At 49.3% G+C, this 26,507-nt stretch overlaps 1 protein-coding gene across 1 annotated transcript in view; it reads left to right on the top strand.

The window, feature by feature from the left end:
• Nucleotides 1-18,575, top strand: part of COLGALT2 (collagen beta(1-O)galactosyltransferase 2) — an 81,646-nt gene extending 63,071 nt beyond the window's left edge. The window contains exons 7-12 of the mRNA XM_066361709.1: nucleotides 3,303-3,379; nucleotides 6,984-7,090; nucleotides 9,390-9,522; nucleotides 10,121-10,248; nucleotides 14,414-14,620; nucleotides 15,764-18,575. Coding sequence (XP_066217806.1) covers nucleotides 3,303-3,379; nucleotides 6,984-7,090; nucleotides 9,390-9,522; nucleotides 10,121-10,248; nucleotides 14,414-14,620; nucleotides 15,764-16,040 — 929 coding nt within the window. The 3' untranslated portion in view covers nucleotides 16,041-18,575. The remainder of the gene's footprint in view (nucleotides 1-3,302; nucleotides 3,380-6,983; nucleotides 7,091-9,389; nucleotides 9,523-10,120; nucleotides 10,249-14,413; nucleotides 14,621-15,763) is intronic.
• The last annotated feature ends 7,932 nt before the right edge of the window (nucleotides 18,576-26,507 follow it).

Below are 26,507 nucleotides of genomic sequence, written 5' to 3'. Positions count from 1 at the left end.
CAATGGAATTTCAGGAGAATCTATAGAGAAATATTAGGATTCGGTCCAAGCACAATTTCTCAAATACTTTTCTGAGCATGACTGAGCTGGTAATTGTATGCTGGATGGTGGGCGCTCCTGTGTAGACCACAGAAAGAGCAATAAGTGGTGGTCACCCAGGAGCAAGGACTTAGCTAGCTGAGCTACCAAAAGCTCAGACCAGTTTCCCAAAAGCAGTTTGACTCCAGTGACTACCAAGGACTAGCTTTGGGGGTAGAGTAGAGAGATTGGGGGTTAAGAGTTCAAGTATAGGAGTCATGCCTAGCTTCAAATATCAGTTCTATCAGCTCTGTGACCTTGGACAAGTTATTTAAGCCTTTGTTTACTTATCTATAAAAATGAAGACACTCAGACCTATCCTATGGTATATATTGTGAAGATTAAATAAATGTGATTCCATATGTCAAGAGTGTAGCACAGGGTTCAGTGAGTATTAAGAACTCTATAACAGTAGCTATTATTATTCCTAGATCTTGAAACTATGCAGGAGCCAAAGAAACATATTGCACCAAGTGGTGGCACAGGGAGGGAAAATGTATCAGGAAGGGTTCAGTGAGGGACATGATAAATTGTGAATGACAGAGTCAGAAATGACCCCAAGCAGATGCTGAGATATACCTAACCTTCAAGTCTGATGTCAGCAAAGACACACTTTCTACCCACGTAGTGAGTTTCTCAGTTCTAACTCATATTGTTTCCTGTTTTTCCTGATGGCTTAGCTCTCTGCCTTCAGTGGCAAAATTCTCATATTTTTGCTCAATGGTGGTTTTCAAGAGCCAGCCACTTTGGGCTTTTTTGGGCCTCTTCTATGAACACAATGACCACCCACGTTTGATGGAAGCAAAGTGACTAAAAGCAGTCTGTTTGGCTGAAACGTTAAAGCCACACAGGCCATGTGAGTGCCGAACAGAGACCAGGAGAGTGGAAAGGATAACTCAGTAAATACCCCCCTCCCAAGTCTACAGCCAAAGGAAGGAGAGCTAGACAGCTCCTCAAACAACGGTATGAACAAGGAAGGATGTTAAGTTAATTTCTCTTAAATCCTCACTCTGTACATAGCAGACCCTCAATAAATATTTGTTGATTTTGAAAGAAACTAATGAGGAGTCGGGTGGAACAGAAAGGACCAAAACATTCTGAGTTGCTAATGGAAACAGAAACAAGTGTTCTGAGTACACACAGCAATGTGACTCTAAGGGCTAGGGATCGAAGTAATGAGCCCAGCGCTTGTATTTGGCTTAGGAAACCTATCTCACTATCTTCTAGAACTTCACTTATTTGATCATAAGTGAAACTGGATATCCTGTGTTCTCTTTAATATCCCAGTGAAGGGTGAGTTAATTAACTAATGCCCTTCGGACTGTATCTCAGTCAAGATGAACTAGGTTATGCTGGTATATCAGTGCCCGAATCTCCTTGGCTTAGCACAGTGATGTCTTATTGATATTTTTGGCTGTGCAGAGTCTGCAGTGATCTGATGTCTTTCCTGGACTGCTGCCCGCCATAGGTCGGCACACCATTCTGGGCTGCTTCAAATCTGTGGCTTCTCCATATCAACCTACTAATATGACCATTGTGGCGGGGCTGGGTTAATGGTGAAAGGAGGGTTTGGAGAGTGGAGTGGAGTGGAGTGGAATGGAGTGGAGTGGAGTGGAGTGGAGGAGTGGAGTGGAGTGGAGTGGAGGAGTGGAGTGGAGTGGAGTGGAGTGGCGTGGCGTGGCGTGGAGTGGAGAAGTGGAGTGGAGTGGAGTGGAGGAGTGGAGTGGAGTGGAGTGGAGTGGAGTGGAGTGAAGTGGAGTGGCGTGGCGTGGCGTGGCGTGGAGTGGAGGAGTGGAGTGGAGTGGAGTGGAGTGGAGGAGTGGAGGAGTGGAGTGGAGGAGTGGGAGTGGAGTGGAGTGGAGGAGTGGAGTGGAGTGGAGTAGAGTGGAGGAGTGGAGTGGAGTGGCATGGCGTGGAGTGGCGTGGAGTGGAGTGGAGTGGAGTGGAGTGGAGGAGTGGGAGTGGAGTGGAGGAGTGGAGTGGAGTGGAGTGGAGTGGAGTGGAGGAGTGGAGTGGAGTGGCATGGAGTGGAGTGGAGTAGAGGAGTAGAGCGGAGGAGTGGAGTGGAGTGGAGGAGTGGAGTGGAGTGGAGTGGAGGAGTGGAATGGAGTGGAGTGGAGTGGAGGAGTGGAGTGGAGTAGAGTGGAGTGGCGGGAATTCTCGTAGCCATGACTAACCTCAAGGGCGAGGGAATGTCCTCCTCTCGTGTACCTGGACTAGAAGAGGATGAATGTTGGTGACCACCATAATGGCCATCACCCTTAGTTCTTCAAATAACCCACTGACTAGCTTTCATTTTTAATTTTCCTTGTAGTTTCTCTTTAAGAAAAACCAAATGAGTACTTTGAATATGTGCAATACACCAAAACTCTTCAAGACCATCTCAGGTTTTTTAATCAATGTGGCAATCAACCTTTAAAATACACAGTTTGTAAAGATAGTTGTTTTGTTTTTATTTTTGGAGTATCAAGTAAATAAAACTTTTATTACTTAAGATGTGATGTCCCTTCTATCTGGAAACTTCCTTGTTAGCCCTGTTCCTAGTTCTGGCATCTGGGCCGGCCCTCAGAGCTTGAGTTTGTATTAAAATAAAGGACCTTTTGTGTACCTGTAGCTAAACCTGCCTGGCTGGGATAAAAATAGTCCTCGCCTCTGACCATGCTAACTGTATAGAAAAGGCATTGTTCAGAGACAGTCTGGCTTATTTCTGAGCTCTTTCATCACGGGCCACAGTAATAGCTAAGAGTTATTGAATATTTATTATGTTAATTTATTGTGGTGAGTGCTTTACATGCGGTATCATTTACATTTTATAACATCCTAAAAGATATACTTTTATTATCCCAATTTTACACAGAAAGAACGGGGCTCAGAGAAGTCAACTAAGAGAAGTTCCAGAGACCTTCACAGACCAAAGTCTAGACCTAGGTCATCTGACTGCAGAGTCCTCGTCCTTAACCATTATGCTAAACTACCTCCTAAATGCTCTGACAATAGGTCGTAAGGGAAATGGAGCAAATACTGTGACCTGCATATACACAAGTGCTCTCAAAACCAGCGCCCCGGCCAGCAGGGTTGTTGTGTGGCCACTCCATCCTGGAGAAGTGTTGACAGGTTATCCCTGCCCTGGGCCCCCAGGTTATGTTCCCAGAGATCGGGTGTGTGGATGGGATTCTGCTCTCTTTCACTAACAAAGCATTCTGCGTGTTTCTTGTGTCTTTCAGTTGACCGTCCTCCAATGGAACCCTCCCAGTTTGTCTCAGTTGTCCCTAAATATCCAGACAAGATGGGCTTTGATGAGGTAGGAGAGATGTCTCTGTGTGTGCACATGCACACATGTGCAAGTGTGTAGTATGTGTATTATGTGTATATTGCAACAGAAGCCTGAGCATACGTCTGAGAGCTGGCAAGACTGGGTTGGCCACAGAAAAGGCACTGAGATCTTGGGGGAAACTACTTGCTTTTTTGTGCCTCAGCTTCCTTATCTTATAAAAGGAGCATCGTGTTAAAAGTAAATTAATCACCGAATCAAAAAGAAGTGACTCTTTAATAGTAAAAGCGAATTTGATATTTTTTTCTAAAATTATCATATTTTGTCAACCTTTTTATCCAGACTCAAGGGCAAGGTAAAGAGGCTGTTTTATATATTAGAGAACTTGAACTTTATCCCAAGTGGGTGGAGACTGTTCTGGATCTATGTACTTTATTGTCTTTCTGCTATTCTGTGGGGAAAGGCTAGCAGGTAGGAGTGCGAAGACAAAGGAAAAGAGACAGAAGAAACTGTTCCGAAATCCTACCTTTCAGCAGCCAAGAACTTCCTAATAGCTCTCCGAGGGCCATGTTTATTAAGTTTCAATTTTATCAAGAATGAAGCAGAAATACAAAGAGACGCCTCTCTTGGTAATATGCCCGACATATTTGATATTTGGTGGGGCCAGAAATGTGACTCTGAGTCACTGACTCCTTCATGGTCCCTGCTGTCATGTGGCTGCCCATCAGGATTCAGGAGCTTGGTGGTCCAGAGGTGAGGGTGTGCATCAGGAATCCACAAACAGAATTTTTTCATGGATTCTGGATATATTACAGGCTGGGCTTTATGCTCTGTGATCATTGCCACTGCTCCATTAAAAGAAAGTGCCTTATTTATCACCCTATATCATATAATGCAGGTTCTCCAAGTACAACCATCATACAGAGCTGCTGAAACTGGGAACTGGGGTGTTGTCTATAATATTCACATAGAGCTGAATTTCTGGTACGGGAGTAAGTGTTTCAAGACTATTGAGTGAAAAAGAGTCAGCCACTATTGTGCTATTTGCACAGAGGACAGAATGAGAAGAGATTATTTTAAATGTAGGAGAGAGGAATTAAAGTTTAAACAGTTTCTAAAAAACCACCAGGGCTGCAGAAATTGTAGACCCGCACAGCACACTGGACTGGCTTCTGTGGGTTACTGTAGCTTTCCTTCCCTGAAGCTCTTAGTTCTTCAGGTAATAAGACCTGTGTCTTTACACATATTCATTTTCCTTCTATAAACACATTCCTACAAGGATTGAACCAAAGCAAATAAATGGGACAAAACCGAGATCTTCTAGCTCCGGTCTTCCATGTAGATGTGGGTGTGACGACTCGTCACTCCTAGAATCCTTCTGGAAAATGCCAACTCTAGAAAGTGACCTAGGCACAGGGACTTCACTCTCCTGAGCCCGGCGTAATCAGCTCTCTGTCCTGAACAGAGCAAGGATGGTTGAAAAGATTTTCCAGGCCTTCCCCTCCCTCCCAGTACTTCATGACCTCGGAGGTGGTGTCTGGGTTGCATCTGGCCCTGTGGCTCTTTCTCTGTTTACCGTTTACTAAGTAGGAGCGAGCTGTCTGTGTTTTCCCTTCGTGGCTATGGTTTTCATTGCACTTGTCCTGGTAGAAACTGGGACAGGATTGTTATTTCCTGAAGTCATCCAAGGCTAAAGGGCCCTGGTTTGAGGAGACTCTTTTGTTGCATTTTTAAAAGTTTTTTTGGATTTTGTTTTGTTTGGCTCTCCTGGAATGACCCTAGGGGGCTTCTCGTGTGCCCAAGAGCAGTGCCCTTTCCATATCTGCAAAGTCTGGGGATGGAACATGGCCCATTGCAGAATGATTCTACACAGGAAGAAAATGAAATAGAAAAGAGCACCACCCACAAAATTACAAAATTCCAAGTAACAAGGCAAATGGTCACCATGGAAATTGTGTTTTTAAAAAATAATTGCCCAGTTAGGTAAGCAAAGGAGGTGAGGAAATCATGATGTGTCCGACTCCCTTTGCCCTAAATCAAGTGGATGATTTTTGAAAGAAGACATCTTGCTCCCCCATCGGTTTCTTTGCAAGAGCTTTATAAATGGGTGGAAGTGAGACTGTTTTGTAAGAAAGAGTTGAAATGTTAGTTAGTGTAGCTTTTTATCCCAGGAAATCATATACTACCTTGATAAGCACACCCAGAATGACCATGTGAACCAAAGTTTTACCCAATATAGTCCGAACTCCAGGCTGGTGAAAAGATACAGTTTCTTCTTTATTCTCCACACAGCATAAAGCAACTCTGTTGTAAACCACGGATCATAGACGTTTTCATCTGTACTGGACTTGAAAGAGGAGTTTCTTCAACTCCCTCTTTTAGCAAACAGGGGCCTGTGACATTAAATGTCTGCCTAAATGTCACCCAGATGGCTAGTCAGGAGGAAGCCAGTGACATCTGGCTTATTCCTATAGGTTTCCCCTTTTCTGTGCTGTTTCATCACCTCTTGCTAGCAGCTGAAGTCTCCCTCACTTGGAGAACTATTTTAATGTTCAAAGGGATTTTATTTCTTCTGTGCTCATAGCAAAGACACCCTATTAAAATGCTAATTTACCTGTAATAGCACTCATGAGGCTTCAGGCCCTTCTGTGGCTCCTTAAATCTGAGACTAGTTAGGACAGCCTCATTATCTGTAGGTAAGAGTTTAGTGCGGCCATCAGGAACGCAGGGACTAAAGTGGGTGCACAGGGGGACCCAGCCCTCATGTTCTGAATGCATCTGCTTTGGGGCCAGTAGGTGTCCTCTCTATAGCTTTTCCTACACGTGGAAATTAAGGGTTTCATTTAAGCCTTCAGTTAAGCCTTTTCACTTCTCCCTTCTTTCTTCCTCAAAGGGCCACCCCCAAGGCCAAGGGTCCTTCCCTTTACTTCTTTCAGAATGTTTCCCATCTTTAAAAAAGGTGAATTTTGACATAGAAGCTACTAAAATTGAGACCCTGATCATTCAATTCGAACCCTTTTAAAATGAAATGAATGTGTGTTGAGACTAGATTTATTTATTTTTTATTCTTTGAATGACTTTACACTTATTGACAAGGGATATATGTTATATATAATAATAGCTGCTGTTTAGTACCCATGAGGTAGGACCACTATTATCCTAGTTTTACAAGTGAGGAAACTGAGGCAGAGGAACTGGTCCAAGGCAAACACTGGTAAGTAGCAGTCAGCACAGGAACTCAGGTCTGATGATAAAGGTAACCACTTGCCAAGTGGCCTCCTACCCTTAGTCCCTATGTTTGGATTAAGTCGCTGTTAGCCTTCTAAAGAGTAACCTTTCAACTTTCCTGTCTCAAAATAAGGCAAGCATGGTCATCAGTGAGCATCAGCGAAATAGAGAGGGTTAAGTCATTGCAAATGGCTTAGTTTGGAAAGTAATTTCATTTGGATTTATGTCATTTGACCCGACATGAAATATAAACAAATCTTCCCCACAGTTTTCCCTATTATCTCCACTCCTTATTCTAACTAACACTTTAAAACGTTGGTCCTGCATCTATTTCAGTTCTCAAACAGCCTAAAAGAAAGAAGACTTAACTAATCCATGTTTCCTTTTCTTTTTCCTCCTGCATTAGATTTTCATGATAAATCTCAAACGCAGAAAGGACCGGCGGGACCGGATGTTACGCACCCTGTATGAGCAGGAGATTGAGGTCAAGATTGTGGAGGCTGTGGATGGAAAGTGAGTCAGGTTGTTTTTTAACCCTTGCGGGTGGGGTTGAACTGGGGATGTGCCCCATCTGACAGAGTAGTTCTGGGGAGGGGGGTTCTGCAGCCATTAGAATAGAGACACATTCATATTACAGCGCCGTGCAGCCTACTTGGGCAGACACGCTATGACGTAGAGTACCATGGAAGTTCATCTCACCATGTCGAGCTGGCGTGCCGTCCACTCTCCACCCAGCTGTCTATGGTCGGTCGTCATGGCGCCGAAGGCTCACACTGGAAGCAATGGAGTCCTCACAATAGTTGAGGCAGCTCCCAGCAGATTTCAGCAGTGGATTGGAAAGAATGAGTTCATAGTTGCATTCATAGCCTGATTTGGAGCAAAGTATCTAAACTTGGGCGATTTGAAGGAAATTAATGGGAAAAGTGCATAATGGTTTGTGTGTTCTGTTGCACGCGATGCTCGCCCCAGTCAGTCTGGGCCGATTGCTTTTCCCGAGAATGTGGCAGCAAAGTCACACAGGGCACAGGTTCAGTTCCTTCAGGGGTTTTTGTTATTGCTGCTGTTGTGATTTTCTTTTCTTTTGCTTTACTGGTTTTTTTATTTGATGCCCTATTTCAAGGCATAGATTTCTGCAAAACAACTGCAGTTCCAATGTTATGTATCCGTTTGGAATATGAATGCCTCTAAGTTCATAAGATTCCTTTGGAGACTCCCATCACGGTTTCTCGAGGTGTGCCCTGGACACCCATGGCAGAGTCCTCAGGCGCTGGCAAGGGGCAGCTTCCCGGGTCCCGTCCCAGAGCTGCTGAGTCATGATCTTAGGGTGGGCCAGAAATCTGTATTTAAGAAACCTCAAGATGATTTTCTTAGGTAATGTTGCCACATAAAATACAGGACACCCAAAAATAAATTTGTCCCAAACATGGCATGGGGCTTATACTAAAAAATTATTATACCAAAAAATTGTTTATCTGACGTTTGTATCATATATGTCAACCTACTGTCTTCTGGTCTCCATGGTTCCTAATGAGAATCGGCTGTTACTTTATTGAGAATACAGTTGACCCTTGAACAATGTGGGTTTGGGGTCCTCACCCCTGTGCATTTAAAAATCTGCATATAACTTCTGAGTCCCCAAAACTTAACTAATAATTGCCCAGTGTTGATCAGAGCCTTACCAATTACAGAAACAAACAATTAGCACATATTTTGCATGTTACATGTATTATATATTGTATCCCAATGATAAAGTAAAGCTAGAGATTTTTTAAAAAGTAAAGAAAATAATAAGGAAGTGAAAATACATTTACAGTATTGTACACATTTACTAAAAACAATCCACATATAAGGGGACCTGACACAGTTCAAACTTGTGTTGTTAAAGGGTTAACTGTGCTGATATGGTGTGGGGGGTGGTAAGTCACTTCTTTCTGCTGCTTACAAGATTCTTGCTGCTATTTTTTTAACCTTAAAAAAAAAAAAACAACTCTGCCCTGGCCGGTTGGCTCAGCGGTAGAGCATCGGCCTGGCGTGCGGGGAACCCGGGTTCGATTCCCGGCCAGGGCACATAGGAGAAGTGCCCATTTATTTGCTTCTCCACCTCCGCCCCCTCCTTCCTCTCTGTCTCTCTCTTCCCCTCCCGCAGCCAAGGCTCCATTGGAGCAAAGATGGCCCGGGTGCTGGGGATGGCTCCTTGGCCTCTGCCCCAGGCGCTAGAGTGGCTCTGGTCACGGCAGAGGGATGCCCCGGAGGGGCAGAGCATCGCCCCCTGGTGGGCAGAGCGTCGCCCCTGGTGGGCAGAGCATCGCCCCTGGTGGGCGTGCCGGGTGGATCCCGGTCGGGCGCATGCGGGATTCTGTCTGACTGTCTCTCCCCATTTCCAGCTTCAGAAAAACAAAATCAAAAACAAAAACAAACAAAAAAAACAACTAAGTCCAAAGAAAAATACACATGCCTGAAATTTCTCTCTTCTTCCTTCTTGTCCATATCCCTTTTGGTATTTAATGTTCCTATTAACCACTTTCCTTCATTAGGAAAATATTTTTTCAAAGTTGTCAAAAAACTGATGCTGCTTCAAACTCTGTTGGACATTGTGAGGGATGCACAAAATCGAAGACACCTCTCTCTGGTCTTCACAAAACTCGTAATGCTACCATGACACGTTGACCCTAAGGAGCTCTAAGCAGTTGTGGGGAGCCTGTGACGTTTTTCTCAGTGTGTGGAAAGGCTCCGTCCCCAGAACTTACTTTCTGGCTTCTGTGGTGGGGACATCTCACCTTGTTAATTTTCAGACATGTCCTCTGTCGCGTAGGGCACTCAACACAAGCCAGCTGAAGGCCCTGAACATCGAGATGCTGCCTGGCTACCGGGACCCCTACTCCTCCCGGCCTCTTACCAGGGGCGAGATCGGCTGCTTCCTTAGCCACCACTCCATCTGGAAAGAGGTAAAGGGCGTTTGAAGTACACGTGCAGATCTGTAACGGGAGGAAGGAGAGTGGGACTTTGTAGGTGAATAAGGGCCCAGTGTAAAGCGAACCCATCACTGATCTGGAAGTATGCGTGGAAGTCGCCGCTGCCTCATGTCCTGCTCTGACACAAGGCCAGCCACAGGGAGGGGTAACCTCAGTGCCACCTGGGACAATGACAGGGGAGAGATACCCCTTTTCATAGGGCCACCCTCCTGTTGGTGCACTCTCATCCTTAGTAAGAATGCTTTGTATGTATCTAGCACGTATGTCATCATTTACTAAGTGATTCCATACAAAGAGTCCCACAGAAGTCACATGGGGCTGGGTCAGAGGGCTGAACCTGTTTTACCCAAGAGGAAAGAAATGTGTTTCACCATTTCTTATGGCTGAGCAGTCCTGTATTCCATTGTATACATGGGCCACATTTTCTTTATTCAATCCCCTATCGAGGGACACTTGGGTTCTTTCCATGTCTTGGCCACCCTGAATAATGCTGCGATGAACATGGGGGTGGAGATGTCTTTGGGAACAAATACGTATTCCTAGGGCGATTCCCCACTGATGACCTTCGCAGGTAATAGACCGAGAGCTGGAGAAGACTCTTGTCATTGAGGACGATGTGCGTTTTGAACATCAGTTTAAGAAGAAGCTGATGAAGCTGATGGATGACATTGACCAGGCTCAGCTGGACTGGGAGCTGATGTGAGTGACAAGCTTCCCAGAGAGCTCCGAGAGGCACTCGGTCCCTCCAGGGCCAGCACCCATCCCCCTGGCCGGGAGGGGACAGAGCTCAGGCTTCCCTTCCCCTGGTTTTCTCTCCATGAGTGTTGCCAGAAACAAGAAGTGAGCAGAGGGTAACCACTGGGTTCTGCATCAACCTACTCTGGGTGACAAAGGGACTGTGGGAGATCCTTTGTGAGATGGGGATTCGGCCTGCAGATCAGGGGGCCTTCAGACCAAGTGCTCAGTTAGAGCACAGAGGAAACCCCTCCCTAGATGCCACGTGGTCCATGGAGGGGGAGTGAAGACGGATGGAGGAGGAGCATTCATTCAGGGGCAGGAGTCCTGTGTCACACCTGAGTCAGCCCCTGGGAGAGCAGGCTCCTTCTGTAGCCTGAGACGGTGTGGGGTGTGGGGTGCGGGGTGTGGGGTGTGGGAGGCTGGGCCAGGGGCGGGCTCCGACACTGGAAGGGGGATGTGCAAACAGGAACAACACTGGCAGCTGCGCTGCGTGGAGGGTCAGAGGCTGTTGCAGGAAAACCAGGCTCAGCAAGCGAGTGGTGGCTCTGAGCTGACATTTATAAGCTAACAATGAGCTAATGCTCATTGTCTGCTGCTCTGGGAACTGAGTTCTCTCTCCTCTTTCCCCTCCGTCTCTCATTTTCTTTTTAAACCAAAATGACGCTTTTACTTCTCTCCAATGAGGCAGAAAGTTCGCAGGCTCTACGTTCCCTCCCCAGCTTTGTGTCACATAGGGGCCTGTCCCTTGGGAGCAGTTGCTTCAGACAAGCTGTCCCCACCCACCCCTCCCATCCCTGGGAGGGAAACTTAGCTATGGGCCCAGGCGGGATACTTGTTCTCTCAGAAAACGCACCATTCTGAGTTCAAAAGAAACCCAGTGGTGGCTCGACTGGCCGGTGGAAGACAGACCCAGCCATCAGCTGTCCTGTGTAATACAACGAGACGGGCTCCGAGAGAGTCACGTGGTTAGACTTGGCACTGTCCCTTGAGATCATGGCGGTTCCTGCATCCTCCAGAAGTCAGGACCCTCGGCCTTCCCGAGTCTGGCTCTGTGGCTGTGCTGAGGGCCTTGCAGGCGCGGGGCCTGGCAGCTGCTGTCCGCCCACAGACCTGTGCACGGGCAACGTTCACTTAAGCCCCGGAATCGCAGAGACTCGGCTCTGGGAGCCCAAAGCTCAGAACTGGCTTATGTCCCTGTTCTTTTGTAGTGTTCTTGGTGTATTTCATGGGACAGAGTACCCACAGGTAAGTATGATTGTCATGATAAAGGGGAAAAAAAAGATGTTTTAAATTTCGCAGACTGCTCAAGTCATAATATTCCACGGAAATCTATTTATAATCTTAAAGTGTTTCAGTGGTTTCGGATTTTTCAACCTCTCGCTTGCTAAAATGAATAAGAAACACATGTTACTTAAACTCAAAACATGAGAGCTGATAAGCTGTCCGCAGCTGCTACATGAAATTTTTCCAGAAAAGGGGAACAGTAAACAAGACAAGAACAAACCATTGGAACCAGTGCTAATAGAAATATAATGGCAGACACCTACAGCATTTAAAATGGTCCAGTAATCACACTAAAAAGGCAAAATATAGGCCCTGGCTGGTTGGCTCAGTGGTAGAGCGTCGGCCTGGCGTGCAGGAGTCCCGGGTTCGATTTCCGGCCAGGGCACACAGGAGAGGCGCCCATCTGCTTCTCCACCCCTCCCCCTCTCCTTCCTCTCTGTCTCTCTCTTCCCCTCCTGCAGCCAAGGCTCCATTGGAGCAAAGTTGGCCCGGGCGCTGAGGATGGCTCCATGGCCTCTGCCTCAGGCACTAGAATGGCTCTGGTTGCAACAGAGCAATGCCCCAGATGGGTAGAGCATCACCCCCTGGTGGGCGTGCCGGGTGGATCCCGGTCGGGCGCAGGCGGGAGACTGTCTGACTGCCTCCCTGTTTCCAACTTCAGAAAAATACAAAAAAAAAGGCAAAAAATAAATTTGGTGCAATTAACTTTAACAATACATTTGTCTTCTAACCCAACATATTCAAATATTATTATAACACGTGATCCATATTTGAAAAATTTTAGATAGTCTATGTTCTTTTTTTAACAGTCTTCTGAATCCAGTGTGTTTTATACCTACAACATGCCTCAGTCCCAATGCTAAGCTTTCAATTTGGCATCAGCTGCTGACATCAGCTGTCATCTTGCCAAACCAGTGGATTGTTTCATAGTAGAGGGTACTTTCTGTCTGGTGCCCTCTGAGCACTGAAGGGGAGCCTAGACTCAGCCCACAAACCCTGGGAGGTTTGGACAAGAGCAACCCCTTGACTGTTTTTAATTGTTTTAAAAAATGGATTTTAAAGAGGAATCTAGAGAGAGAGAAAGAAACATCAGTTTGTTGTTCCACTTATTTATGCACTCCTTGGTTTGATTCTTGTATGCGCCCTGACCAGGGATTGAACCTGTAGTCATGGCATATCAGAACAATGCTTTAACTGAGCCACCTGACCAAGGCTGATTTTGTTTGTTTTTTTCAATTAGTTGACAGTCAATACTATTTTGTATTAGTTTCAGCTGTACAGCTTAGCGGTTAGACCAGGGGTCCCCAAACTTTTTTACACAGGGGGCCAGTTCACTGTCCCTCAGACCATTGGAGGGCCGCCACATACAGTGCTCCTCTCACTGACCACCAATGAAAGAGGTGCCCCTTCCGGAAGTGCGGCGGGGGGGGGGGGGGGGGGGGGGCTGGATAAATGGCCTCTGGGGGCCGCAGTTTGGGGACGCCTGGTTAGACAATCATACACTTTACAAAGTGCTCGCCCTGCTACTTCCAGGACCCACCTGGCAGCAGACATAGCTATTACAATGTTATTGACTCTAGTCCCTCGAATGTTGAGAGTTTTAGGGCAAAATAGAGGAAGTCAGCTTTGCCTAGCAGCCATCTCCTCAACTTGCTCAGGCAAGTGGGAAACAGACAAGGTCCAGACAGAAGGAATGGATCGCAGATCCGTGCGTAGAGGGCGGGAAGGCAGATGTGGCTGTGGGTACAACCCGAGCTGCAGAAGATGCTCATGGAGAGGACACCCTGGGTGCCTTTCTCCGAGGAGGGCAATCAGGAGGAAGTGGGCAGAGCGAGGTGAGTGTGAGGGGGAGAGAGAGGACACCCTGGGTGCCTTTCTCCGAGGAGGGCAATCAGGAGGAAGTGGGCAGAGCGAGGTGAGTGTGAAGGGGAGAGAGAGGACACCCTGGGTGCCTTTCTCCGAGGAGGGCAATCAGGAGGAAGTGGGCAGAGCGAGGTGAGTGTGAGGGGGAGAGAGAGGACACTCTGGGTGCCTTTCTCCGAGGAGGGCAATCAGGAGGAAGTGGGCAGAGCGAGGTGAGTGTGAGGGGGAGAGAGAGGACACCCTGGGTGCCTTTCTCCGAGGAGGGCAATCAGGAGGAAGTGGGCAGAGCGAGGTGAGTGTGAGGGGGAGAAAGCCCTGTAGGTGTTTTCGTCATTCTCCCCAGGAAGAACCCCCTTGGGACCACTCCTGGGCTCCTGGGTCTTTTACTGCAGACTCTTTCCCATAGCCTTTTCTGCCCTGTGTTTAACACAAGCCTTTGGAGAGCTGTGCAGAATACATAGAAGGCTGGAACTCTGGGGACTTGAAAATAACCCAGGATTCTCACATCTGGCCTTTTTTTGTTCCCTGCCATCCGCTGTACATACAGCTGGAAATCCCATACCACCTTTGGAACATTATCTGAAAGGTCTTCTCATCTCTTCACAGCTTAACTTTCTGGCTTAAACACCATCTGCTAGGCAAGAGTAGATGGGGTGCTGGCAGACGGAGCCAGGGAGGTGGCCCCACTGATGGCAGATGACAGTCATGGCTGGTGACAGATGGGAGGCACTGTGAGGTGTGATACATTTAGTAGGTATTTCTCCCATGTGCCTTGACCAGGCAAGCTCAGGGCCTTGAACCGGCAACCTCAGCGTTCCAGGTCACCGCTTTATCCACTGCGCCACCATAGGTCAAGTGATACATTTAGTAGATGACACAGTTGGTCCAGGCTTTCCAACGTGTCTGCAAAGCTGTGCTCCATTCTTACGGATTCCTGGTAGTCAAAATGGCATTTTCTCCTCTGCCCACTTGCTTTTAGCTATATTGGCAGGAAGAGGATGCAGGTAAAAGAGCCAGAGAAAGCAGTGCCCAACGTGGACAATCTGGTCGAAGCCGACTATTCCTACTGGACATTAGGCTACGCCATCTCACTGGAAGGAGCGCAGAAACTGGTTGGAGCTGATCCCTTTGGGAAGATGCTACCAGTGGACGAGTTCCTGCCAATCATGTACAACAAGCATCCCGTGTGAGTCACCCTGAACTCCCTGCCCAAGCGTTCACTCTGATTTAGCACTTATCAAAGGGTTTGGTGATTGATGGATTGATTACTTGTCTGTCTCCCCAATAATCTATGAGCCCCTGAGGTAGGCATGGTCTTATATCTCTGTGTGTCCCTAGAGCCGAGACCAAACTCAACACCTAATAGCTGCTCTGTCAATGATTCCTAAATTCATTAATGGAGCAGGAGACCAGGTTCTGACCTTGGCTCCTTCTCTCAGTTGCTAGGTTACCTCTTTACCCAGACGGTCTTCACTTTAGCAGGTGCGAGTTCCTGACCTCCATCTTGTTCATTTGTCTCCTGTCCTCTGCAAAGATGGAGCACCTAGCCCTCATTATACATGTTGGAGACTAACTAGATCGCTGTACCCTGAAGAAATGTGGAGGCCAGCCATCATTCCCTTAACAGAAAGGCAATGAACACCTCTGGTGTACTCACAGGTCACCCCTCAGGTTGACACTCCCAGGGAGCTCCCAGCCTAGCCCAGCTCACTTACCCCCTCACTGCCGTCAGGTCCTGCTGTCTAATTCATTAATGCAGCAACGGGGCATTTCCTACAAAGTGATCACGTATATTTATTATTGCGGGCCCACAGAACTTCATTCTTAACTTTCAGGGTAAGACCTGAAATTCGTCTTTTAAACTAGTCAATCCAAACACAACAGGACTACCCTGACTCTTTCTTTGTGTGTTTGTTTAGATCAGTGGTTCTCAACCTTTCTAATGCCGTGACCCCGCAATACAGTTCCTCGTGTTGCGGTGACCCCAAACCAAAAAATAATTTTGGTGGCTACTTTATAACTGTAATTTTGCTACAGTTATGATTCGGAATGTAAATGCCTGATATGCATTATGTATTTTCCAACGGCTTTAGGCGATCCCGCCGGGGTCGCGACCCACAGGTTGAGAACTGCTGGTTTAGATCATCTGAAAAGCCTTTAAGAAACCTTCATTGCATTTACAGACCCAAGTTGTGCACAAAAGACACAACTAAAAGATTATTAAATGAGTCCCGGGATGACTGAAGTGATGACAAGCAGGGTCCCTCTCCCTTCTCCCCCATCCTGTGAGCGTCCTGCCCCTCACACGCTGTATCCTTCTTGTTTTCAGGGCCGAGTACAAGGAGTATTACGCATCCAGGGACTTGAAAGCCTTCTCCGCAGAACCTTTGCTCATCTACCCCACACACTACACAGGCCAGCCAGGGTATCTGAGCGACACGGAGACCTCTACCATCTGGGACAATGAGACAGTGGCCACTGACTGGGACAGGACACATTCCTGGAAGTCCCAGAAGCAAGGTCACATCTACCACAATGCCAAGAACACAGAGGCCCTGCCATCGCCAACCTCCCTGGACACCGTGCCTTCGAGGGATGAGCTATGAAGGCTCCACACGGGGTCCACCACCCTTTGGTTTCTCTCTGATGGGCTGTTCATTCGCTTGCTCCAGTCTCTTCTTGTGGTCATCTAAGCAAAGTGGCCAAATGCGATTGATCAAAATTAATATATTTTTGACAGGGGAGGAAAAATAAGAAAATTAAACCCAAATTTCCTACGCTAGCCAAAAGACAGGCTTTATAGCAACTATTAAGATAAACTTTAAAGTAGATAGCTAGTCCTTTAATTCATTACCCACATGATACTGGTTCTCACATTAAGGTTGAAAAATATGGCTAAGAGACTCATTTGTCCAAGAGAAAGGTGGTCACCACACTGTCACATCAGTGAATGGGTGGGCAAGGTAGCTACACCAACTGGGCCACATCGGTTGGTCTACTGGTCCAATTTTATGTCACAGATGTGATCTTAAACACTTGTGTAGATTACTAGTTTGTGGAGGAAAATCAAATCATTTAACATCAAGTTAATTGGACTCTTAAGGAAGCCTATTGCAAAGTGAGTTTTTCACTCTAGTCCTTATTATCCAGGGATAGGTACTGGATTGGGTCTGTCTGAGACTCAGCCTTTGACTACCATGGCAATCAGTGCCCTCATAAAGAGGTTCCAGTTTGACACATGGGTATATAGTTGAGTAGATATTTGGGGGGTTGTGTAGTTATTTGAGGAAAAAAGAACACAAACTTTGGCCTTTTTGATTGTGGCCACTTGAGTTAGGATGCTCTATTTATGAATATAAAATTAATATATAAGGGGTTAGGGCTGGTGTGTGGTTTCTGTCCCTGGGGTCAGCATGTCAGACGCTCCCCTCCACCCCCGGCCTGGGAATGAACTGCAGGTATGCGTTTTAGGAGTCAGTTAAGAGGACACAACTGTCCTTGCCTGAGTCTCTTTCATTCTAGTTTGAATTATTTATTTTACAAAATGTGAGGGAGATATCTGTACAGTATGGCTGAGAAACAGATGTTCTAAGCTTTATTGTGTTTATAGACTAAACACAACGGCACCCTGGGGAGTGGTCAGGGTGGACACATTGGTTCAATGATCTAGGTCTCCTACACGTCCCAGGTGGACTTGTGTTGAGTGGGAGATTCTAACCATCTGGAAACCAACGATTCTCCGTTTCAGGTGAGAGACCTTGATCAGAAGCAATGGACTGATCAACCGATAGAGGCCAGCCCCCCAGGGAAGCTCTCGGAGTCAGGATCCCGGGCAGACAACCTCGCCACTGTCTTCATAGACTGATTTTCTACAAGAGGCGGGTCTGGACTACATCATCTTCCCCCAGTGCTACCACCGTGATCCTCAGCTCTGGTGGGATCGTTTGCAGCAGGTTTACAGTCTCGTGCCCACAGTGGTAAAGCTCCGCCTCTGGAAATAGGCTTCCCAGCATCCTGTCCACACGCTCCTCCCTCGTGTCCTCCATGTTGGAGCAGATCCCGTGGGCGGCGCTACAGCATGTGACAGTGTGGAGCTCCCTGGTGGGGCGCCCGGCTGCCGCACAAGGCAGACCTTCTGCAGAACTCCGGGCTCGGCCTCTCTTCTTTGATCATCCCGAAGTTCCTCTACATTGGCTGATAAGCCAGGAAACTGAGGAAAGGGAGGGACCTTGACCGACTCCATAGCCATCAAAGCTATGGAAAAAAAAAAAAACAGGAAGAGCATCTGGCGAGCTCGTGAAAAAAAAACCCTTAGGCAATCCCTGTTTCCTTGGGTATTTTGTATTTTGTTTGCGTATTTTAGTGTGTGTAAGTGTGCGTGACATTCCTGATATATTTTTTTAATGGGGTGGGAGGTGGCCTGGGGTATTGGGGGTGGAGGAGGATTGAGTTGTTTGTGTGTGGTTTTGTTTAATTGAGAATTTTTCTTACCCCCCCCCCCCCATCAGCTGGTCTGGTGGGTTTACTAATTCCCATTCATCAAAGACATTGGTCTTAAATTCTAGGATTTTAGATTAGGACTATTCTACTGTGAAGAAAGTTCTGGCTCTCTTAGCCCAGCCATGGCTTCCCCCTGCTCAGGTCGGGAATCCTAAGTGACGTTCTTTTGTTGTGAACGTTACAAACTGCCGACACAGCATTCCTTTAAAAAGTCGTCTGTTCAGCAAGCTAGGGGTCCCTGACCTCATTATTCTTCCTGCCTCCCTTGTAGTCTTAAGTTAAGACATCTGACCTTGAGGCGGTGTCAGAGGCTTTGCCTGCAGCCACGGCACCTGCTCTCTGGCACTGAGAGTTAAACCACCTGGATTCCCCATCTGGAACCTTGTCTGGATCTTGGGATCCGTGGTGGAATCTTCTGGACAGACGACCCTGACTTCTGCAAGGCTGGTGCCGCTGCGTGTGGACTGGGCAGAGGGGATGGCGTGGGCCTTGCTTCGGGGTCACTGGGGCCCTGCAGGGACTCTGGGAAATGCGAAAGAGCCAACATCCAGCACCCTACTCTGTCATGCTGTGTCATTTCAGGAGAGGAAGTGATCAACTACTTGTCTTCTAAAGCTCTTTGTGAAAAATAAAAATTAAAAAAAAAAAAAAAAACGAATTGGCTCGAATGCTATGATTGTGCTCATACATGACCAATGTTGGGATTCCCGGGTCTGCCTTGGAACAAAGGCGCCGCGAGAACCATCTCTGCTGTGAGATCCTGGGGCCAACGAGAGAGCGCGCCACTGACATTCCCATCCAGCAGGGGTGGCTTTAGATGGCTGAGTAGAAGTGGGTCAGCTAAAAGGGGTTCTAGGCTATAGAAAGACAGGAGTCCCCAGAGGAGGGTGTGGATGGGGAGTTCGTCTTGCAGTTTTGTGCTAAATGCCAGTCTATACATACATTGAAAGGTACTTAATGATGCTTGTCCAAAGCCATTATCCTTTGGGGGTTGGAAGGAGAAAAAAAAGGAGAATCTATGTTAACCTTAGAAGCCCCTTGAATTTCAGATCATGCCTCCCTACAACTTCATAAATTAGGTCTGAGCACCATGCTCTTAGGACCTGTACTGGGTACTGAAGATGCTCAGAGGACTGGGAAAGGTCCCTGCTGCTGTGGAAGCTGATGGCTTCATTTCAGAGGCTGGAACACAGTGGGCCCAGGGGCCCCAGAGGCCAGAACATGGGGCCAGGGGCCAGAACATAGGGGGTCAGAGGCTCCAGAGGCCGGAACACAGGGGCCAGGGCCCCAGAGGCCGGAACACAGGGGGCCGGGGGCCCCAGAGGCGGGAACACGGGGCCAGGGGCCCCAGAGGCAAGAACACAGGGGGCCGGGGGCCCCAGAGGCCGGAACACAGGGGGCCGGGGGCCCCAGAGGCCGGAACACAGGGGGCCGGGGGCCCCAGAGGCAGGAACACAGGGGGCCGGGGGCCCCAGAGGCCGGAACACAGGGGGCCGGGGGCCCCAGAGGCCGGAACACAGGGGGCCGGGGGTCCCAGAGGCCGGAACACAGGGGGCCGGGGGCCCCAGAGGCAGGAACACAGGGGGCCGGGGGCCCCAGAGGACCTGGTTGTGCCAAGGACTCCGGAGGCAGCTTTGCTGGGAAGGAGACAGTTGTGTTGATCTGGGGGGCATGAGTGGGAGTTTAGATGAGGCAGGAGGGCTGGCCCAGGTGGGTGGGGAGGCTCTCTAGGCACTCCGAAGGCACGGGCCTGTGAAAAGCAGGGCCCATGGCAGACAGGAAGCTGGGCCGGGCTGAAGAGGCAGGAGTGTGTTGGGCTTGATGACAGGAACCAAGACAAAGACCCGATAACGATGACAAGGAAGGCTGGCCACACTTCCTCCCCAGAAACACAGAGGCCATCAAGCCTGGGGGAACTCGAGGGTTGGTTTCCTGACAGCGCAGAAGTTCCCAGTAGAACACAGGTGTCAAATAGCTACGCCCTTGGGAATCTTTTCATGGAAGGTCAGAAAGCCCTCTGACAACTAACTGTCAAATAAAGGTGAGCTGAGCAGGGAAGGAAGCCGAGGAGCTTCTGGGAGACCACTCCCCTCAGGCAGAAGACCCCAGGAGAGCAGCTGACTCTCACTATGTGCGCCCAAGTGCCCTCCTTACTCGCAGGTCCTTTAATCCTACGGGAACCTCCGCAGGTGGGAACTAGCATCAACCCCTCCCCTCCCGGCGAGGTGACAGCTAAGGGACTTTCTCTCCAAGTGCACAGAGGGGCACAGGAATGATCCAGAAGGACCTCCAGGACTGACAAGGAATGAATTCACTGAGGTGCTAAGCATGACAAAGAGTTATAACGAGTCTGGTCATTTGATAAGAAAACAGTTATATGCCCTGGCCAGTTGGCTCAGTGGTAGAGCGTCAGCCTGGCGTGCAGAAGTCCTGGGTTCGACTCCCGGCCAGGGCACACAGGAGAAGCGCCCATCTGCTTCTCCACCCTTCCCCCTCTCCTTCCTCTCTGTCTCTCTCTTCCCCTCCTGCAGCCAAGGCTCCATTGGAGCAAAGATGGCCCGGGCGCTGGGGATGGCTCCTTGGCCTCTGCCCCAGGCGCTAGAGTGGCTCTGGTCGCGGCAGAACGAGGCTCCGGAGGGGCAGAGCATCACCCCCTGGTGGGCAGAGCGTCGCCCCCTGGTGGGCGTGCCGGGTGGATCCCAGTCGGGCGCATGCGGGAGTCTGTCTGACTGTCTCTCCCCATTTCCAGCTTCAGAAAAATACAAAAAAAAAAAAAAAAGAAAGAAAGAAAACAGTTATAACCTATGTAAACACGGTCAGAAAGCAGAGCAGACAGCCATGGAAAGAGTCATTACCCCATACTTAGTTTCGCAGTGATGTTTATTATTTCGGGGAGAACCTTCCTCTTCCAGGACGTCTGATTCAATGTGGTAGAGGGAGGAGGGCCACGTCTAATCAGAGAAAAGTAGCATCTGAGGCAACCTCCCTGTAAGACCCTGAGGGTCTGACCAGCAGGGACCCCTATGTCCTTTTTTGCCTGCTTAGGAAAGAGAAATACAGTATGGTGGGTTTTGCTACACTTGACCTGCTCCGTTTCCGACTTGGGCCGGTTCACCCCTCCTTAGGCAACCTGGTGGTCCCCTGCTCCCGGGAGGTCACCATATTGATGCCGAACTTAGTGCGGACACCCGATGGGCATAGCGCACTACAGCCCAGAACTCCTGGGCTCAAGCGATCCTCCTGCCTCAGCCTCCCGAGTAGCTGGGACTACAGGTGCGCGCCACCACGGCCGGCTGTTTTGCTACACTTGTGTTACAACAGATGACAGAGAGCGTAGGGCCTCCTCCAGCACCGAACAAGGGGACACGGCTTGAGTCACAGCATGAGGAGTTTGGGGGAGCTTTCAGGAAGAACTTACAGAATTATTCCGCAGCGAGTGGGAGTCCAAGGCAAGGGGCAGAATGGCTCCACTAAAATGTGTGGTTGAGCAGGAGAGCGACTCCCCGTGCGGGGCGGTTTACCCGGGATGGCCTGTGTGTTTTCTTCCACCCCCAGCTGCGTTACCATTGAGACAATCTTGCTCTGGTCTCTACACCAGCTGGGCTGCTCCCAGCTGCCCCGAGAGGGGTGGAAAGAATGAAGAATTGCTGCTGAGTATTGGTTTCTCTGTATTTTTAATTTACCGAGTTTATTTGTAGGCCCCTCCCTGTGGTTACTTCGACCTGGCTGCCTCTAGAGCGGCGTTTTAACAACACCCTGTTTGAGCAACTCCCCGGGCCTCAGAGCACATGCTTCCCAGCCAGCACCCCCTGCAGGTCTGGGGGGGGGGGGCTTCCCTGGGCGACTCCTGCTCTAGGGGAGGCTGAGCTCTTGCTCATGAGGGAAGCTGACCTTCAGAACACAGCGGATAGCCCTCTGTCTCTGTTCTTCAGAGCAGCTTAGAAACTGTGACAGAGTGTCCTCTCTGGAGAGAGAGCTGGCAGCTTGTGGAAGACCCCCAGGCAGGATCTGGGAGGTCCAGGTGTGGAAGATGTGGTCGGCAGGGCGTTCGCTGCTTTGAGAGCTGCCTGCACGAACTGTGGAGACTCGTGGAGACTCGGCAGGGATGTGATTGTTCAGGCTGGGCACTGGGAGGCCGGCGCAGAGCAGTGTCGGGGAGCAGGTGGGAGGTGCTAGCCTTAGGGAAACTCGGGGGAGAGGACAGAGATGGCTTCCAGGGCACAGCACGCAGAGCGTAGGACTGAAGTACCAGGATGGAGGAAGAGACAGATTCGGGCCCGTCAGCGGAAAGCGAGGCCAGAGAAGGCAGGGACCCGAGGGGAAGACACAGTAGAACCAGAGAGGTGTAGATGGCAGGGGCAACATCTAGTCCTTACAGTGGTCAATTTACCCCTGCAACAGTGGGAGAGACCGGGCTGCGGCTCAGCTGGATGGCCTGCCACAGGACGGACGCGGGGCGGCAGGAGCCCCCAGTGCCTGGGAGGCAGCAGCACCTCGGGGTCCTGCAGCTGAACTTTCCCTGAGCAGGGAGGCCAGAGCAGAGTCCCCCCTTCTGCCGGGAGAGACAGGGTCCCAGTGGACCTAGGAGGGAGGACCTGGGAGAGAGGAGAGTGCCTCCTAGAAGAGCAGATTGTCCCTCCCTAACTACAGGGGGAATTCAAGAAGGTGGGACCCTTGCAGGAGTCACTGCCGACTCCTCCTCCAGGTGTTGATGGAGCTCCAGCTCTGGGAGGGACACACCCACCTATCTGGGCCACTCCCATCCAAGCCCAGCCAGTGTGCATCCACCCTCACTGCAGGGCCTGCGGCCTGCCTGGCTGGTGGTCAGGGCCGTGCGGGCCCCCAGGCCCCTCTCCGGAGCCTCCTTGGCCCGCAGCTGTGGAACAAGCTGCAGCCGCCCTGGCTGCCCTCCAGCCCGAGAGTCAGTCTTTCCCCAACGCGGCGGCATCTGGGTTTTCCCAGGGTGCTGCCCGCAATCTGAAGCCTCACCTCTGAGAGGTCACAGCTGCAGGGGTGGCTGCCTCATTGCAGAAGGAGCTCGGAGAGCTTCTGGGAAGACACAACTCCCTAGTCCAGCGGCCCCGAGGAATGAGAGCAGCAAAACCACCAAGGCAAAGCTTCTGGTGGACAGTCCGTCTCGTTTCTGGGGTTTCTCACATCTAATGTTTCCATCTCCGTTTCTCTCTGAATGTCTCTCACACACAGCCTGACATAAAGGAGCTTACGGCTCCAGCCCCTGCGCCGTATAATGACTATTCAACTGAGCCAATGTGCTCTCTGATGACGTTTTGCTGGAGGCCTGCATGTCAGATATTGTAATAAAGAGGATCAGAAACAGATGTCTGGGGAGAGTAACAAGTCTCATTTAGAATGCTTCTCCTATTTTGAATCTGGTACCTTGATATATTTTTTTAATGCCTGGAGCAAAATCCAGGAACAGTTTAAATCATTCACTGCCTTTTTTTTTTTTTAAACTTGATTTTCTGGTACCTCTTATGTAAGAAATTGGAACTGCAGCACATAAATGTTGCTTTGGGATTAAAGAACGGTGGGAATGGAATAATTTCTTCAGAGGAGCCTGTGATAGAGTACTTGGTTACTGATAACTGGCCGACAGGCTGAGCAAGGAGGGCCAGCTGTCTCTTGTCTCAGAGAGCACCAGAGCCCCCGCCACGCCCACCCCTCCTTGAACTCCAGGGCAGTGGGTACTCTTCATAGGAGACCCTTCCCCCGCCCCACTCCCCACCCCACCTACCCCATCGCCAGGGGCAGGCCGAGTTCAGGGATCAGAAATGGATTCAAATCTTAGCTAGCCAGCTGACTTGCTAGGTAATTCTAATTTTTATGCCCGTTTCTCTTCTGTGAGAGAAAAATCACGCTCAGGAAAGTAGTATCTGTGATGCCAGTGGCCGAGGCCAGGCAGGTTCGCAGTGGATTCGGGCAGACGGTAGAGGAACTGCGGAGCCGGAAAGCATCGGGCCATACCCATTTATTGGAGGCTCACAAAGACGGATGAGCGAATAAACAAAGGAAAACTACTTTTCGCTTTTTGTAGTGGAGGGCAAGGGATCAGGACTCCCCCCCCTTCAGGGTGGCACCCGAGGGAATTGGGGAATTGCCCCTCGCCACAGCGGGAGAGCGATCTGGAGCCACCACTGAGGGAAAGCACCCACAGCTTTTTCTTTTAGAGAGAGAAAGAGAGAGGAAGGGAGAGAGATGAGAAGTATTCACTCCTAGTTGCAGCATCTTAGTTGCTTATTGATTGCTTTCTCATATGTGCCTTGAGCAGGGGAACCCCAGCCAAGCCAGTGACCCCTTGCTCAAGCCAGCTACCGCAGCAGTCATAGCTTTTTATAGCGTATACACACACACACATGGCTTTCTGCCATGTGTTCACGCACTAATCATGCAAAGTGCTTGCAGCCAAGCAAGTGAGCAAGCGTAAGCACACCTGTTTCCCTACAGTAGCAGTGCTCTGACCAGCAGCAGAACGTTCCCTTAAAGGAGACTTTCAAGAACCAACCAGAGGCCCATCTAACAAGGTGGTGTGAATTCACATGGCAGTAAGGCTGGGGATGGGGGAACCCTGGACATTCTCTCCAGCTCGGCCAGGCTATGGCGGCGTGGCCATCGGGAAAGCCTCCTGCATTCAGGGCCCAGCCCATGAGACAGGCATGTAGTGAGTTGATAATCCAGAGCTCCGCCCCTAACCTCAGGCAACTGACTTCAATGCCCCGGGCCTCGGCTCGTCTCTGCAACATGAGGGCAGGGCGCGCGTTCATGATTTGTAAGCTGCCTCTGACTCTGAACAAAACGTTCACATACTGGATTTCTCAAACTGTTAAGTGAACTGCTTCCACACGTTTCTAGGCAGAGATGCTGAGAAACTAAACCAAGTAGTGGTTTTTAAATCTTGAGTCTAAAATAATTAAATTTGCCTGGGTTCTGTTTGGTCCTGTGGGCCATGTGTAAACACTTTAAATTTCTTAGATTTGTTTTTGGCAACTCCATCTGTAAAGTAGCTCCTAGATTAGTCAAAATGGGGACCACATTAAAAGCTCATAAACAGGCGGTGACTGCCGGCTAAACATTAAAAATAAGGCTGTGGACAAAATGAAACGACCCTTTCTGGCATTTTCTCCTCCCCTGCACACCTGTCTTTCTCCAGCCCTCCCTTTGCTCTGCACAGCCCCATCTCGGGTCCTTCCCGCCATCTCTCCCCAACACCTTTTTCTGATGACCGGGGAGAGATGAAACCGCACACCCTCGTCAGGAGGCGTAGTCCCTGTGGTGGAGACAGTAACGTTCAAGGACATCGCTCGCTGCTCCCCTGCATCTCCCCCCCCCCCCGCCCTGCACTGAGACCACGGCCATGGACTGACCCACGGACTGGGAAGGGAAGTGACATTGTCAGAAACAGTTCTGAGTTCTCTCAGCCGTCACTGTGACATGAGGGTAGAATCTGAGGTGACAGAGGATGAGGTGGACGCCACCCGGACCTCTAAGCCGCTGTTAGAGGACAGTCACAACGGAGACTGTCTGGCTTGCATTACACTGGGAGGTGATGATGAGTAAAACTGTTCTGCTTTACTGAGGTTGCCTACCCTAATACATCCCTTCCAGAAGCATTTCATTTAAGGAGAGACGCTCCGGGAACTAGCAAAGCCAAAGACGGTAGAACTATCTTCTCCTGGTGGAATTCTGATACACTGTAACCAGAGCCCTTACGGAGCACCTGTAGGGAGAGAGAATTGGCATCAGTGAACCCAATACCATGGAAATCAGGGCACAGAGCAGTCCCACATGCCTCCTAGTGGTCCTGGGCTGCGTGGCAGACTTGAAGCGTCTCCACAAAAAGGAAATTTTGAGACATTATTCCTTTTAGGCAAGAAGTCACCAAGTCCAGTGTCTAGAAGATGCTTTCCAGAATGATCTCAAAAAAGGAGTCACCTAGTGCCAGAAATAGAAATGCCAATCTTTCCTGCCCCACCTCATATTACCAATGATTAAAACCCTACTTGGGTCTCTCCAAAAAATCACAAGGGCCCAGAAATGTGATAATTTGGAGCCATTTACGAAGCCACTGGGAAATAATTCTGGGAACTTGTTGGAAATATTGTAATATGATGAGACGACAATTAGGTAGAGCTGGTGAGTGAAGTGGGCCTCGGGTGACTGCCTTTGGGAAGACCTTCTTCCCAGAGACACCTCCAGGCTTCAGGAATCACAGATGGTAGCAAGTGCAGACTGGGGGGAATGCTGTCAAGAAGGATGCAAAGTGCTACCTTGGATCCTAACTTCAAGTTCAATGTTATAAAAAGTGTCTCCTACTGCCGGATTCCTAAGAAGAGCAATCTAGCAGCAAGGAGTCACATCTGACTAAAGTCTCCTCAGGACAGCATTCTTTCCCCAAACCTGATTTGCAGGATTTGTGACATTTGCCTGTGGAGAGGGTTGCCCTCCCAACTCTACCACTGGTGTTGCTTGCCCCATCCGAGCCAGAGTGGGATTCCTAAGAGCTTATTGACACGTCTAGAGCCCAGAGCCCACCTGATTTAACACTCCAGATGCAA

Source organism: Saccopteryx leptura, chromosome 2 (genome assembly GCF_036850995.1).
Source record: "Saccopteryx leptura isolate mSacLep1 chromosome 2, mSacLep1_pri_phased_curated, whole genome shotgun sequence".
In the NCBI taxonomy this organism is placed as follows: domain Eukaryota; kingdom Metazoa; phylum Chordata; class Mammalia; order Chiroptera; family Emballonuridae; genus Saccopteryx; species Saccopteryx leptura.
Note: the sequence above shows the minus strand (reverse complement) of the source record. Positions and strands in the feature narration are given on the sequence as shown.